This window comes from Phyllobates terribilis, unplaced genomic scaffold, assembly GCF_046119375.1.
Source record: "Phyllobates terribilis strain yellow unplaced genomic scaffold, ASM4611937v1 Scaffold_9__5_contigs__length_417890890, whole genome shotgun sequence".
Taxonomy (NCBI): domain Eukaryota; kingdom Metazoa; phylum Chordata; class Amphibia; order Anura; family Dendrobatidae; genus Phyllobates; species Phyllobates terribilis.
This window is the reverse complement of record NW_027362769.1, coordinates 343,560,469-343,577,133: the sequence shown is the minus strand read 5'-3', so window position 1 is coordinate 343,577,133 and position 16,665 is coordinate 343,560,469. Positions and strand designations below refer to the sequence as shown.

Here is a 16,665-nt window from a genome sequence, read left to right as displayed (position 1 = left end):
AAAAAAAAAGCAAAATAATTTTTTACCAATTGTTTAAAGGGGTTGTCACATGAACAAAGTACACTGTAATCAATAGATCTTGGAATAAAAAGTTGTGTGTGCATGTAGGGGATCTGTGTATGTAAGTAGGAGAGCTGTGTGTGTATGTAGGAGAGATTTGTGTATGTAGGAGAGCTATATATATGTAGGGGAGCTGTGTGTATGTAGTAGAGCTGTGTGTATAAGGTACAAGAAGTCAGGATAAAACAAAAAAATATCTTACAAAATATAAGCTATACACAGTTACAGCACATTAAAATATTTATTTGTGCCAGAAGATACATCTGATCAAAAAAATCCTAGCAGCATTTACTAAAACTAAAAAAGAATTCTTTAGTTTAAAGGTCAATTAAGATAATTGGAGATAATTCCAAGATTTACTCTACTAAGGCATGGGAGCTGTGCATTGTATAATTCAATAACACAGCTTTCATCTGAAGATATTTGATAATGAGATTTATACAAAATTAAATATATTACAATATAATCAAAGAAAAAACATCAGTCTCTGTGTTGTCTCTGTTTTTCACCCCAAACTAATAGTTTGGCTTCGCACATGTCATATATGGTGTGGGCACTAATGTAAATCCAACACCAGGCTTGAGATTGAGGTCTTCTGTGGAAACTCCTGGAGGCGGATAGAAAGTAAATGCTTGAAGAAGTCCAGTAAAAAACAGGAAAAGTTCCATCTTGGCTAAAGCTTCCCCGACACAAGCTCTTCTTCCTGTCGAAATGGGATTAGTGAGTTAACAATCTCATGTTGATAGTAGATTTTGACCCTAACACTTGTAGTAATGAAATAAATTGGATATAATACATACTTTCCAACTCTCTCTGAATGATTGGCAGTTTCCTGGAAAAAAGGAGACCTCCAGGAATTCAAATAAGATTCATAGAAGCCCCTGGAAAGCATTGATGGCTAAATGTTTTTTGTTCATGGTTTCAGGATGTTTCATATACAGACCATGCCCCAGTGTACTTAGAATATTACAATAATACTTCATCCTCCACAAGGATGTCAATTGAGTGTCCAGTTCTTGAAAAGTGATAACAAGTTTGTGTTATGATCTGCTAAAAGCACTAAGGAATAAAGTCCTTTAATTGAAATAAACACACAATTCTTTATTGTTCTAAATTAAACCATACTTACCATCACACCCATTCCAGCTGAAGCCAACGATCTCCTGCAATAAAAGAAAAATAATAAACCAACCTCATCCTTACCTTTCCATGGTTCCCACGACAGCTTCAGCTCTGCTACATCGAGATGACAGGCTGGACCGCAGCAGAACGCTGCCATCCAGCCTGTCATCCCGCGGACACTGAGAAGCACAGGCATGCTTGTGCTCCTCACTGTCTCGTTGTGACGGCATCCAGATGAGCCGATGTCATGTCCAATGAACTCGGCTCACCTCATGCACGTCACTGACAGCGTGGGAAAATTCTCACGCTGAAGTGCTGAGTGCAGAAGAATTCTCCCACGCTGTCAGTGACGTGCATGAGGTGAGCTCATGTCCAATGAACTCAGCTCACCTCATGCACCTCACTGACAGCGTGGGAAAATTCTCCTGCACTCAGCGCTTCAGCGTGAGAATTTTCCCACGCTGTCAGTGACGTGCATGAGGTGAGCCGAGTTCATTGGACATGACCTCGGCTCATCTGGATGCCGTCACAGCGAGACAGTGAGGAGCGCAAGCATGCCTGCGCTTCTCAGTGTCCGCGGGATGACAGGCTGGATGGCAGCGTTCTGCTGCGGTCCAGCCAGTCATCTCGATGTAGCAGAGCTGGAGCTGTCCTGGGAACCATGGAAAGGTAAGGATGAGGTTGGTTTATTATTTTATTTTTATTACAGGAGATCGTTGGCTTCATCTGGAATGGGCGTGACGGTAAGTATGGTTTAATTTAGAACAATAAAGAATTGTGTGTTTATTTCAATTAAAGGACTTTATTCTGGGTGTTTGTGTTTTTTTTAACTTTGACTATGGGGTTAGTAATGGAGTTGTCTTATAGATGCCTCTCCATTACTAACCTGGGCTTGATGTCAGCTGGCATTATAAGCTGACATCAACCCCAGCCCTATTACCCCACTGCCACCGCTACAGGGCAGTGGGAAGAGCGAGGCTAAGTGCCAGAATTGGCGCATCCTATGGATGCGCCATTTCTGGGGCGGCTGACGGCTGGTGTTTCTAGCCTGGGAGGGGGCCAATATTCATGGCACCCTTCCTGAGCTATTAATATCAGCCCCCAGCTGTCTGCCTAGCCTGTGCTAGCTATTAAAATAGGGGGGACCCCACGTCATTTTTTTGGGGGGAACCCCCATTTTAATAGCTAGTAAAGGCTAAGTATTCAGCTGGGGGCTGATATTAGTAGCCTGGTAAGCTCCGTGGGCATTACCCCCTTCCGAGGCTTCAAACAATCTGCCCCAGCAGTCTGCTTAACCTCCGCTAGAGCCTAAAATTATGGGGGATCCCACGCCAATTTTTATTTTAATAAATCCTTTATTTTAACACTAAATGACAAGTACAGTAACCAACACTGTCACTGTACTTATTATAAATGTGACTGACATGTTTCTATCTATCTAATCTATGTGTGATGCTCTATCTTTCTGTTCTAAATTGTCGGGTACCGCTGCTGAATTGCCGGCCGGCTTTTTTAAAGAGACAGTGCATGAAAACACTATTATTTTTTAAAATAAATCCTTTACACTAAATGACAAGTACAGTAAGCAACACTGTCACTGTACTTATTATATATGTGACTGACATGTTTCTATCTATCTAATCTATGTGTGAAGCTCTATTCTTTCTGTTCTAAATTGTCGGGTACAGATGCTGAATTGCCAGCCGGCTTTTTTAAAGAGACGGTGCATGAAAACACTAATATTTTTTTTAATAAATCCTTTACACTAAATGACAAGTGCAGTAACCAACACTGTCACTGTGCTTCTTATATGTGTGACTGACATGTTTCTATCTATCTAATCTATGTGTGATGCTCTATTCCTTCTTGTCTAAATTGTCGGGTACCGGTGTATGCCGCTGCTGAATTTGCCGGCCGGCTTTTTTTAAAGAGAGTGTCTTCTGAGCAGTTTGTCAGCTTTTGGACACCTTTGCAGGTGTTTTCTATGTGTTTCTATGTGTTTTTGTTTGCCTGCCATTGGTTTTAACGGTGTTCGACGGTGTTCTAAGGTGTTCGACGAACAGTTCGACGAACAGTTCCTCGAACATCCCGGTGTTCGACGAACCGAACCCGAACACTATGGGGGTGGCTCAACACTAAACGGGACCTGATCCTGTGATCAGACCCGCTAAAGTCCTTGGCTAGTCTGAACGAAGACCTATAGATGTGAGGAAGGGATCCCTACAAGAACTAGGGACTGGGAGAAAGATGGACACCTCCTAGCAGAAATTGTGCAGTAAAAAGACAAACAAACAACATAGAACATAGAGGTCCGAAGACCTAGCAAAACTGACTGAGAAAGGTTACAAAGCACCTGGCTAGCTAAAGAGTAGAAATTACAATGAAGTCCAGCAAGGCCAGGAGGGCGGAGCAGGATTAAATAGGCAAAAAAGGTCATGTGACCAGCAAGATAGAAAAAACCTAACAGGAGAGTTCTAACAGTACCCCTCTTCTATGAGGATCCTCCGGATCCCCTAGGCCCAGTCTTATCAGGAAACCTCTTGTGAAACGCTCTGACAAGTCTGGAAGCAGAAACATCATCCGCCCTCACCCATGAGTTATCCTCGGGACCGAAACCCTTCCAAGCGACGAGATACTGTAAACTCCCTCTATGCCATCTAGAACCCAGGATGCGGGAAACTTCATATTCCCCGTCCTCCACCACCGGAGGAACAGTTGCAGTGGCGTCTCTATTAGATACATCAGCTTTTTTCAATAGAGAAACATGAAACACTGGATTAATCTTCCAGTAGGTGGGAACCTCCAACCTAACAGCAGATTGGTTAACTACCTGAAGCACCTTAAAGGGCCCTACAAACTTGGGATCCAATTTTTTAGAAGGAATCCTCAACCGCAGATTCTTAGAGGACAACCAAACCATGTCACCAATAGCAAACAAAACCTCTTGCCATTTCCTATCAAAGTACCTCTTAGATTTTTTGTTAGCCTCCTGAAGATTACCACGCACATCCGACCAAACTCTCTACAAATCACCGGAAAAACTCTCCACCTCAGGCACAGCCGATACCAATTTGGAGAATGACCCAAAAGACGGATGTCTCCCAGAACAACAAAAAAAAGGCGAACACCCAGCAGAAGAGGATGTATGGTTGTTAAGAGCAAATTCAGCAAGTGGCAGAAACTCAGACCACCCCTCTTGATTGTCTGCCACAAAACAACACAAGAAATGCTCAACATCCGGGTTCTTCCTTTCTGTCTGGCCATTAGACTCACGATGATATCCAGATGAAAATGACAAGTGAACTCCCAACCTGTCACAAAAGGCAAGCCAAAAACGAGCCACGAACTGAGGTCCCCTATCAGAAACAATGTCAGTAGGAACGCTATGTAGTCTGACAATCTCCTTGACAAAGGCCTTAGCGAGTGTCTTAGCGCAGGGCAATCTGATGAAGGGAACCAAGTGACACATCTTGCTAAAACGGTCCACGACCACCCAGATGACCGTTAAACGCTCAGAGGGGGGAAGGTCAGTAATAAAGTCCATAGCCAGATATGTTCAAGGTGCACTAGGAACCTCCAGAGGACAAAGCAACCCCGCAGCAGGAGTATGTGAAGACTTAGATCTAGCACACACAGTACACTGACACACCCACTTAATGACTTCCTTCTGCCATCCAGGCCACCAAAAACTGCGACCTACAAGTCTCTTGGTCTCAGAAATTCCTGGATGACCTGCCAACTGAGACTCATGACACTCAAACAAATCTCTCTTAAAGGTCCTAGGCACAAACAACCTCCCATGGGGAGTGTTAGACGGGGCATTCTCCTGTGCTTTAAGAATCTCATCTTCCAAAATGGAGTCAGTCCAATGCAGCAATCACAACACCTTCTTGTAAAATGCTCTCTTCCTCCTCAGCACCGACCATGGGAGAAAAGCTGCGAGACAAAGCATCAGCTTTAACATTCTTGGTACCCAGGATGTAAGTAACGGAAAAATTAAACCGCAAGAAAAAAAGTGCCCACCTAGCCTGACGGGCATTCAAGCGCTTGGCAGCAGCAAGGTAAATCAGATTTTTATGATCAGTGAAAACCTGAATGGGAAATTCAGCACCTTCCAAGAGATGACGCCAGTGTTCAAATGTGACTTTAATAGCCAGCAATTCCCGATTGCCAATATCGTAATTAAGTTCAGTCTCAGAAAATTTTAAAAAAAAAAAAGCACAGGGATGTACTCCATCCTTGATTTCCTGAGACAACACCGCACCGACCCCCACAGAAGAAGCATCAACTTCAACCAAAAACGGTTTAGTCACATCAGGCTGCATAAGTATGGGGGCACAGCTGAACCTCTCCTTTAGAAACACAAAAACTTCAGTGGCCTCAGTAGACCAATGAACCGTATTAGCACCTTTCCTGGTGAGATCGGTCAGTGGTTAAACAATAATAGAAACATTTTTAATGAATTTTCTATAATAATTGGCGAAACCCAAAAACCTCTGTATCGATTTCAAACCAATAGGCCTAGGCCATTCCTGCACAGCTTGTACTTTCACTGGGTCCATCTCAAAGCCCTCGCTGGAGATAATGTAGCCCAAAAAACTAATTCTCTGTACAGCGAACTCATATTTCTCTAGCTTAGCAAAAAGCGAATTGTCAATTAATAACTGTAATACCTCACGTACGCTCTGCCAATGAGACTCCAAATCCGGCGAATAAATCAAAATGTCATTCAAATACACAACCACATTTTTGCCGATCAAAGATGGACACCTCCTAGCAGAAATTGTGCAGTAAAAAGACAAACAAACAACATAGAACATAGAGGTCCGAAGACCTAGCAAAACTGACTGAGAAAGGTTACAAAGCACCTGGCTAGCTAAAGAGTAGAAATTACAATGAAGTCCAGCAAGGCCAGGAGGGCGGAGCAGGATTAAATAGGCAAAAAAGGTCATGTGACCAGCAAGATAGAAAAAACCTAACAGGAGAGTTCTAACAGTTTGACCTTGCTCCCTTTCTTTGCCCTAGATACGGGTATGGTATTTGGAAATTATTGTTGATCTTTATGAGCTTAAGTACCTAAGAGAATGCCAAGCAGCATATTACAACATTTTTAACTATTGGTTTCAACTCTTAAATGCACACATGCTTGGGGGTCCTCGTTCAAACAACTTTGCCTTGGTCAAGGTATTTTGTCAAAGGGCCAGAGAAGCAAACTGAATTTGTGTCCCAGGTGAAGGAAAACACAGTGAAGGCTTTGGTAAATGTACTGGCTGTCATGGGGTCTTTGACACAGAACTTTCCTTTATTCCCTACGTAAAATCACTCACTAGCTTCTGTAATCTGCTCCCTCCTATTCATCTGTCTACACATCCTTCATGCATGCAATAGCACACGGTAACTGTGCTTGAATAGATACTGACCGATGATGGAATCATACAGTTTTATGAAAACCCTTATTTATTATAATGATGGCTGGACCGTACATAACAAGCACGTGCACCTATTGTGTCCCCCTATTTCCTTATAGATTGTAAGCTTGCAAGCAGAGCCCTCACTACTCCTGTAACTGTTGAACTGTGTGTTACTTTGTATTGTTTTTATTGTCTATACATGTCCCCTATTAATTGTAAAGTGCTATGGAATATGTTGTTGCCATATAACTAAAACTATTATTATTACTCTAGGCTATATTGCAAAAAAATTATAAAGCGCTTATGCATATGCTGAGCATCTTAATAAGACCATAGAAAATTTTTGAACTTTTTAGAGGATAAAATATGAGATTTAGAAAACATATATTTAGAAAATATTTTGTCAGTTGAATAACATGTGAAATGATTTCATTTTTCATCTTAATGATACTTACCTACTGAGAACGGCATAAATGCATCATTTCGCACAAATTTCCCATTTTCATCCAAGAAGTGATTAGGATTGAAATCATAGGGAGTTTTCCATTGAGTCTTGTCATAGAGAACTGATGTCAGGAATGGCACAACTTCTGTACCCTTTGAACAATAAATCACCAAATATCTGTTTTTATGATATGCATTTCAAAAACATGAGATTATTTGGATGGCTGTAGACTCTATAACAGTCCCTTTTAATAATAGGTAAACGCATACAATAGTTTAGCATAAGGGAATTTTTTTATAAACTCACTTTTGGGATGAGGTAACCCCGCAAATACACATCAGTTGGAGTTGAGTGTGACACGTTCAATGGGATAATATTGCAAAACCTTTGAATTTCATGTATTACTGCATCAGTATAAGGCATTTTCCTCCGATCTTCAGCTGTCAGCAGTTGTCCTGGTTCAATATGTATTTTAATTTCCTCCTGTACCCTTGCTATAAAGCAAAAGAAAACATATTGTGCTATATTTTGTACTAGCACAACAATACCAATGCATTTAATTAATAGATTATAGGCTTTTATTACGACTTGCATCGGCTGTCAGTCAGTGCTGGGGCATGATTACAGCTGCCCACTCACTATGTTCTGAGCAGTGACTGAAGCCATGCCTCTATGACTGAAAGCAAGAGACTACCTAGAGGAATAAAATTAATTTGCTCTCAGTAACCGAACTTTCAGTGCAACAGCGGGGCAGCTTTGGAATTCTGCTTAAATGGAGTGGAGATCAAGCATGGTTGTTGCCGCTCCGATCATTCTCTATAGGACTGCTGGAGATTACATCAAGAATTCCCAGTATACTCTTTCGTGTAGCAAAGTTCTAAAGCTTGGAGAGACTAAAATTACTTTTTTTATTGCCTATGAAAAAATGCTATTTTATGTGAAATCTAAATGTCACACTGCCAAAAATCACATGTCCCCTGTGTTAAGGTGGCTGACAGCATCATCCTAAAACATTAGAAAATATAAAACATGCAATAAATACAAAAAAATATATACTAGAATTACCTCAACTTAGTTGATAACTTGTAAATACAATTATAGTAAAACCTGCTTGAGAGAACCACCCAAAATTACATTTAAAATTGACTTCTACAGGGGTGTCCATCCAAAAGATGGCCTTAAACATTATATGGAATATGATGGAAAAGTGAATAAATAACAGAAAATCTGGGTAAAGTAATAGCCTTCAGAAAGAGGTGATTTTATGGTTTGTAGAGACTGTATCAGTACACCTACAGTCTTATATAACCTTTAAAAATATAGCAAGAATTACTTTGAATCTCCGGATACTTCATCATCAATAAAATTCCCCAGCGGATTGTTACAGATGTAGTTTCAGTCCCAGCACTAAAGAGATCCAGGACGCAAGTAAGTAGATTTTCTTCATTAAAATGTGTCTCAGCTTTTGTTGATTCCTAAAAATAAATAACACAAATTTTCCCCATGTTACTATAATCAGCTGGCTCCAAGGCAATTATAACTAGTGTTGAGCGATACCTTCCGATATAGGGAAATATCGGATCAGATTTGATCGGATCGATACCCAAAAAGTATCGGATATCGCCGATTCCGATACCGGAAACCAATGCAAGTCAATGGGACAGAAATATCGGAATAAAAATAAACCCTTTCTTTCCTTGTAGGTTAATTTTACATGGAGGAAAACAACTAAGAATAATGTAGAATGTATTGGGGGAGGTGGGGGAGACAATAAAGGCATAGAGGTTTAGCCCAATCAAATGGAATAGCAAGAATTAATTTTTTTTTTAAGACGTTCTGAGTTACGGAAATATTGACTATGTTAAGTATTTTTAAATTTTGTCAGATATTTATGTTTCACTACTTCCATGCTCTTCACCTTCTTTTTTACTTCTCCCACACTTTCTCTTTCATCATCCTCAGCATCAGCATCTTTTTCATCAACTTCTTCACCTTCGTATTATTCTTTTTTTTTTACATTCTTCATATTCTTCTTATTCAACTATTATTCTTTTTCATATTCTACTTCTTCATCTTCTTCATCTTCTTCATCATATTCTTATTTGTGACAGGCATTCCTGTAGTTGTTATCTATAAAAGTTTGAACATTACACCTTTCGTTCTGCCGGTCACAAAAGATATACAACAGGATTTGTCGGCATTCAGTTTGGCCTGCAGCAGCAGGTCTTTTCCAGGGGCACCACGAGGAGGAACGGACTCACCCCCATACACTGTTGAGTCATCTTCTGCTTATAATTTAGATATTATCTTTTGCTCTGATTTTTAGTCTTATGCTTAATGTTCTTCCGCTTTTTGTTCTGCAGCTTCTTGTACTTCTGCTTCTTGGTTTTCTGTCTCTTGTTCTTCTGTATCTTGGTGAGTTTCTTCTTCTTCTTCTTTGTCCTCTTGGTCATCTTCTTGGTCTTCTTCGGGGTGGTCTTCTAGGTCGACGTGTTCAGGGTCGTTGTCTTCGGGGTCCTCGTTTTCTTCGGGTTGGTCTTCAGGGTCCTCGTCTTCAGGGTCCTCATCAGGGAGATCCAGAGTGATTACCAAGAACCATTTCAAAAAGCTTGAACTTGGAAATGTAGCAGAAGGTAAAAGAAGGCTGAGGAACTACCTAGGACCAGCTGACTGTGCAGGAACCCGGATGGGTAGCAGAAGGTACAAGAGCCAATGGAACTACCGAGGACTAGCTGACGGTACTGGAACTCGGTTACTAAGCAGGAGGTACCTGTGCCAGAAAGCACTACCAAGGACCAGCAGACGTTGGTGGAACTTGGATACCAAGAAGGAGGCACCTAAGTCAAAGGCACTGCCGAGAACCAGCTGACGGTACTGGAACCCGGATGGGTAGCAGAAGGTACAAGAGCAAATGGAACTAACGAGGACCAGCTGACGGTACTGGAACCCGGATGGGTAGCAGAAGGTACAAGAGCCAATGGAACTACCGAGGACCAGCTGACGGTACTGGAACTCGGTTACTAAGCAGGAGGTACCTGTGCCAGAAAGCACTACCAAGGACCAGCAGACGTTGGTGGAACTTGGATACCGAGAAGGAGGCACCTAAGCCAAAGGCACTTCCGAGAACCAGCTGACGGTACTGGAACCCGGATGTTTAGCAGAAGGTACCCATGTAAAAAAAGGTTTCAAGGCCGCGAGCCGGCCGCAGTTACCAAAACCCACAGTCCTACAGGGGGGTGCTTGTCCTATTGGCACTATTGAACCAGCCTTCATTGCCAGATCCCGCAGCCCACATAGGAGTCACCTAAACTGCAGGCACCATAGAGTTGGCTAACCCGACCACAACACGACAGGACAACGCATTGGAGGCAAAGTGACGTTGACACTAACCGGAAACAGCTGGCATGTTGCAACCAGGCTGGGCAGGAGGGAGTACCCGTGCCAAAGACACTGCTGAGAACCACCTGACGGCACTGGAACCCGGATGGGTAGTAGAAGGTACAAGAGCAAATGGAACTGACGAGGACCAGCTGACAGTACTGGAACCCGGATGGGTAGCAGAAGGTACAAGAGCCAATGGAACTACCGAGGACCAGCTGACGGTACTGGTACTCAGTTACAAAGCAGGAGGTACCTGTGCCAGGAAGCACTACCAAGGACCAGCAGACTTTGGTGGAATTTGGATACCGAGAAGGAGCCACCTAAGCCAAAGGCACTGCCGAGAAGACGATACTGGAACCCGGATGGGTAGTAGAAGGTACAAGAGCAAATGGAACTAACGAGGACCAGCTGACTGTGCTGGAACCCGGATGGGTGCCAAAGACACTGCTGTGAAACAGCTGGCGGTGCTGGAACCCAGGGTAATTACTAAAAACAGAGTGGAGCCAGAGGCGGAATTAGAGGAACTTTAAAATCTGTAGTGGTGTAAATGTGGACAGAGCAGGAGAATTTGCCGGACACACAGCTGGGGATCAGCTGACGTTACTGAACCCCAATAATACTGGAGCAAGCGTTGACTGTGCAGACGGCACTTCAGAGCAGCAACTAGTGGTATTGGAGCCCAGGGAAAATTCTAAAAACAGAGGAGCCAGAGGTGTAATTGGAGCAAGTTTTAAATCAGTAGTACAGTGGATGTGGACAAAGCAGGAGAAATTGCCGAACACACAGCTGGGGATCAGCGGAGGTTACTGAACCCCAATAACACTGGAGCAAGCGTTGACTGTGCAGACGGCACTTCTGAGCAGCAACTAGCGGTATTGGAGCCCAGGGTAAATTCTAAAAACAGAGGAGCCAGTGGTGTAATTGGAGCAACTTTAAAATCTGTAGTAATGAGAATGTGGATAGAGCAGGAGAAATTGCCGTCCGCACAGCAGGGGAACAGCTGACGTTACTGAACCCCAATAATACGGCAGCAAGTGTTGACTGTGCAGACGGCACTTCCGAGAGCCAACTGGCGGTGTTGGAGCTCAGGGATAATACTGAAAACAAAGGAGCCAGTGGTGTAATTGGAGCAACTTTAAAATCTGTAGTAGTGAGAATGTGGCAGAGCAGGATAAATTGCCGTCCGCACAGCAGGGGAACAGCTGACATTACTGAACCCCAATAACACGGCAGCAAGTGTTGACTGTGCAGACAGCACTTCTGAGCGCCAACTGGCGGTGTTGGAGCTCAGGGATTACAGTTCAGGTGGTAGAAACATGAACACAACAGGAGACCTGGATACTGTTGCCAACCAATTATTTATTCTGGAAGAGGACTGGCAAATTTATGAGAGATCCAGGCCTTTTACATTTTGAGAAAAGTCAGCCGGTCAAAGTTATCGGAGGATAGTCGCATGCGACATTTTGTTAGTACACCACCTGCGGCACTAAAGACGCGTTCCGATAATACACTAACAGCAGGGCAAGCTAGCACCTCCAATGCATACTGACTAAGCTCTGGCCATGTATCCAGCTTACAGACCCAAAACTTGAAGGGAGAAGAGCCGTCTGGGAGTACACTGAGTGGGCAAGACATGTAGTCTGTCACCATCTGCCGGAAACGTTGCCTCCTGCTGACTGGAGCCGTCTGTGATGGTGTAGACATTTGTGGCGGTGGGGACACAAAACTTTGCCACATTTCGGGCATACTGGTCTTGCCTTGTGTTGAGGCACTGCTTTTGCTCCCTCTTTGTGCAGAGCTTCCTCCACTGCCTAGACGCACTGAGCTGCTTTGTAAAGCACTAGCAGCACTGCTCTCGGTTGGAATGGAGAACATGATGGAATGCACCAGTGCGTCTTGGTACTCCCGCATTTTACGCTCCCGGTTCAATGGTGTTAAGAGGCTTTGTAAGTTGTCCCGGTAGCGAGGATCTAGGAGGGTAGACACCCAATAATCAGCCGTGTTGAGAATGTGGGTGATGCGGCGGTCGTTTCTCAGTTACTGCTGCATGAAATCAACCATGTGCTGCAGACTGCCAACTGGCCAAGAAACGCTGTCCCCTGCTTGAGGCGTGATCTCTGCCTGCTCTGCATCACCCCACCCTCGCTCTAGATACTGACTACTAGAGGATTGTGTACCTCCCTCCTCTGGACAGATGTCTTCCTCATCCATTGACTCCTCCTCATCCTCCTTACAAAGTGTCCCCTGCCTAGGCCTTTGTGAGGAACCACGTTGCACAGACTGTAGAGAAGCAGATGGCATTTGTGACTCCTCATCCTCCACCTCTTCCAAAACCTCGTCCCTTAGTGCTTGCAGTGTTTTTTCAAGCAGGCAGATAAGGGGGATAGTCATGCTGACTAGTGCATCATCTGCACTCGCCATCTGCGTGGAATAATCGAAGGCACGCAAATGTCCTTCATAGAGGCCCACTCAGTGGTAGTGAAGTGTGAAAGGCGCGCACTGCGACTTGTTTGCGCCTGCTGCAGCTGGTACTCCATTACTGCTGCCTGCTGTTCACACAACTTCTCCAACATATGTAACGTTGAATTTCACCTGGTGGGTAGGTCACATATGATGTGATGTTCTGGAAGACGTAATCGGCGCAGCAGAGCTGCAATGCATGATCTTGCATTGCAAGTGAGCGCACTCTATGCGGACCTTGTGAAGCAGTGCATCAAGATCCGGATAGTCCCTCAAAAAACTCTGCACGACCAAGTTGAGCACATGTGCCAGACATGGGATGTGAGTGAGGTTGCCTAGGCCCAGAGCTGCCACCAGATTTCGGCCATTGTCACACACTACCATGCCTGGCTAGAGATTCGCTGGCACAAACCACACGTCGCTCTGCTGCTTGACGGCATTCCAGAGCTCCTGCGCTGTGTGGCTTCGATTCCCCAAAGAAATTAATTTTAATACGGCCTGTTGACGTTTGGCCATGGCTGTGCTCATATCGGTCATCATAACAGGTAACCGTTCACGGGTCGATGTGGAGGTAGACCGTGACGGCTCCTGCAGCGCTGATTCAGAGGAACTGGAGTATGAGGAGAAGTCAATGTTTACAGACTGGATTCCTGCAATCCTTGGAGTTGGCAGAACATGTACAGCGCCACTCTCAAGATCTGTACCCGGCTCCACAACATTTACCCAATGGGCAGTGAGGGAAAGGTATCGTCCCTGTCCATGCTTACTGGTCCACGCATCGGTTGTCAGATGGACCTTGCTACTGACAGCGTTTTGTAGCGCATGTTTAATTTTTGCCTCCACATGATTTTGCAGGGCAGGGACGGCTTGCCTGCTGAAATAAAAGCGGCTGGGCACGTTGTATTGTGGGACTGCCAATGCCATAAAGTTATGGAAGCTGTCAGTCTCCACCAGCCTGAATGATAGCATTTCAAGGGCCAGTAGTTTAGCAATGCCAGAATTCAGAGCCTGTGCTCGGGGGTGGTTTGCCGAGTATGGGTGCCTTTTCTCCCATGCCTGTGCTAACGATGGTTGTAGATTGGTCTGCGAGTATGAGGATGACTGGGAAAGTGGTGCTGTTGGTGGAATTACACTGTGTCTCTGTACAACAGTGCCAGAGATTCTTCCATGGCGATCCTGTGAGGAAGCCGAACCAGCTGTGTGTGAGCTGGAAGAAGAGGCTACAACATGAGCTGAAGAGGTGGTAGGTGGCGCTATAGGTTGGCCTAGGTCTTCAGTGTGTTTTGTAACTCCACCACGTGCTTGGTCCGCACATGTTTACCCATATTTGTGGTATTGAGGTTGCTGACACTTTTCCCTCTTTTCACCTTCTGATTACACAGCTTGCATTTGACAAAGCAAATGTCATCTGCAACTGTGTCAAAAAAGGACCAGGCACTGCAAGTCTTGGGAGCGCCCGCTTTGGATTTTGGAAGAGCCATGCTCCTAATGGGTGCCGAAGTAGAGGCTACAGGCAACCAAGTCTGCCCCCTCCCTCTCCCTCCTTTTTGGTCTGTTCGGGGAATCTCTTCCTCAGAGCTGCTCCCACCACCCTCCTGTCCCTCACGACATGATGGGTCAAGGACCTCATCATCTACAACACACTCTTCAAACAACTGCTTCTCCTGGGTAGTCTCGACAGTACAGTACACACCAGAAAGTGGCACCTGAGTCTCATCATCAGATGCGTACTGAGGTGTGCTGCTGACCATAGGCACTGGCCCACCCGCCTCTTCAGATTCAGAGAGACAAAATGGTTGCACATCACTGCATACTACCTCTTCTTCAAATTCTCGAATTCTGCTTGGCTGGCCTCCTTTTTCCAAGCCAAGAGATTCAGAGAACAGAAGTAGAGATGGCTCCTGTCCAGGGCTCTCTGACTGCCTGGGCAATTTGGTAGGTGGTGAAGAGACAGATGGGTGCTCTTCAGTGCTCAGGACCTGAGAGGATCTGGAACAAATTGAAGTCGATGCGTTAGCTGCCATCCATCCGAAAATGGCTTCAATCTGGTCCTCCCGCAGCAGTGGGGTACGGCTAGCTCCTACAAAGCTGCGCATAAAGGACTGTTCCCTGGTAAAACTGGGGGATGCTGAGTCACTGGTGCCCGCAGCAGGCACAGAATCCCCACGTCCTCTCCCTGCAGGCACAGAATCCTCACGTCCTCTCCCTGCAGAAACTCCACGCCCTCGACCACATGCCTTACTCCCTGCCTTCTTCATCTTGGTAGACTGATAAAGATAGGCAGAAAAGTACTAAGGTCTTAGTGTGCTTATTCCTGAATGGCTGCTAACAGGTATAAGAAACACTAATTTTATAAAGTGTGGACTAGACTTTAATATGAGCTAATATGGCCAACACAACTGTTAAGTGGAGTGTTTGGTGAACTTTATTTAGGTTTTTTTGTCACAAAAAGACACTGGATGTGCCCAAAAATGTAATACCGATAGTATCACAAACTTTTTGTAGCTATTACATTGAAGGAAGTTAACCTACAATGCAATAGATGAGGCTACAAAAAATAGGCTAATACTAATCTTGTTATGAACTGCTACAAGCACTAAGGAAAGATAGTAAGACTGTCCCTACAATAGGACTAAGCTGATTCCCTACGATGCAGCGGGGGACCTCTTCCTTGTGAACAGTCCCGCCTAAGTCCTCGGCTAGTCTGAACGTAGACCTATAGATATAAGGGAGGGGTCCCTACAAGAACTAAGGACTGGTATATAGTTGGACACCTCCAAGCAGAAATTGTAGCAGGAAAAAGACAAACAAAAAGTACAAAGTGGTCCAAGGACCAAGCAAACTACTGAGCAAGGTACAAAGCACCTGGCTAGCTCAAGAGTAAAGAAACACTGAAGTCCAGCAAGGCCAGATGGGCGGAGCTGGATTATATAAGCAGAAAGTCATGTAACCAACAAGACAGGAAAAAGACTAACAGGAGGGTTCTAACAGTACCCCCTCTTTTATGAGGATCCTCCGGAACCTCCAGGCCCAGGTCTATTAGGAAACCTCCTGTGAAACGCTCCGACAAGCCTAGGAGCAGAGACATAATCCGCTCTTACACAGGAGTTATCCTCGGGACTGAAACCTTTCCAAGCAACGAGATACTGCAGTCTCCCTCTATACCATCTAGAATTAAGAATGCGAGAAATTTCATATTCCCCGTCTTCCACCACCGGAGGAATAGGGACAGTGGCATCGCTATCCGAAACATCAGCTTTTTTCAATAAGGAAACATGAAACACCGGATTAATCTTCCAGGAGGTGGGAACCTCCAACCTAACAGCAGATTGGTTAACTACCTGAAGCACCTTAAAGGACCCTACAAACTTTGGGCCCAATTTCTTAGAAGGAATCCTCAACCGCAAATTCTTAGAGGACAACCAAACTATGTCACCAACCGTTAACAAAACCTCTTGACATTTCCTGTCAAAGTACCTCTTGGATTTTTTGTTAGCTTCTTGAAGGTTACCACGTACATCAGTCCAAACTCTCTCCAAATCACCGGAAAAATTCTCCTCCTCTGGCACAGCCGATACCAATTTGGAGAAAGACCCAAATGACGGATGTCTCCCAGTACAGCAAAAAAAAGGAGAACACCCAGCAGAAGAGGATGTATGGTTGTTAAGAGCAAATTCAGCAAGTGGCAGAAACTCAGACCACCCCTCTTGATTGTCAGCCACAAAACAACGCAAAAACTGTTCAACATCCTGGTTCTTTCTGTCTGTCCATTAGACTCAGGATGAT

General features: G+C 44.5%; 1 protein-coding gene across 2 annotated transcripts in view; it reads right to left on the bottom strand.

Annotated features, from left to right (window-relative positions):
- Positions 1-282: 282 nt before the first annotated feature.
- LOC141162207 (cytochrome P450 2K4-like) overlaps positions 283-16,665 on the bottom strand; it is a 230,808-nt gene continuing 214,425 nt past the window's right edge. For both annotated transcript variants that reach the window (XM_073648061.1, XM_073648063.1), the window contains 4 exons: positions 8,372-8,513; positions 7,345-7,532; positions 7,049-7,190; positions 283-763 (listed from right to left, as the gene is read on the bottom strand). In XM_073648061.1, the coding sequence (XP_073504162.1) occupies positions 576-763; positions 7,049-7,190; positions 7,345-7,532; positions 8,372-8,513 (660 nt within the window). In that variant the 3' untranslated portion in view covers positions 283-575. The remainder of the gene's footprint in view (positions 764-7,048; positions 7,191-7,344; positions 7,533-8,371; positions 8,514-16,665) is intronic.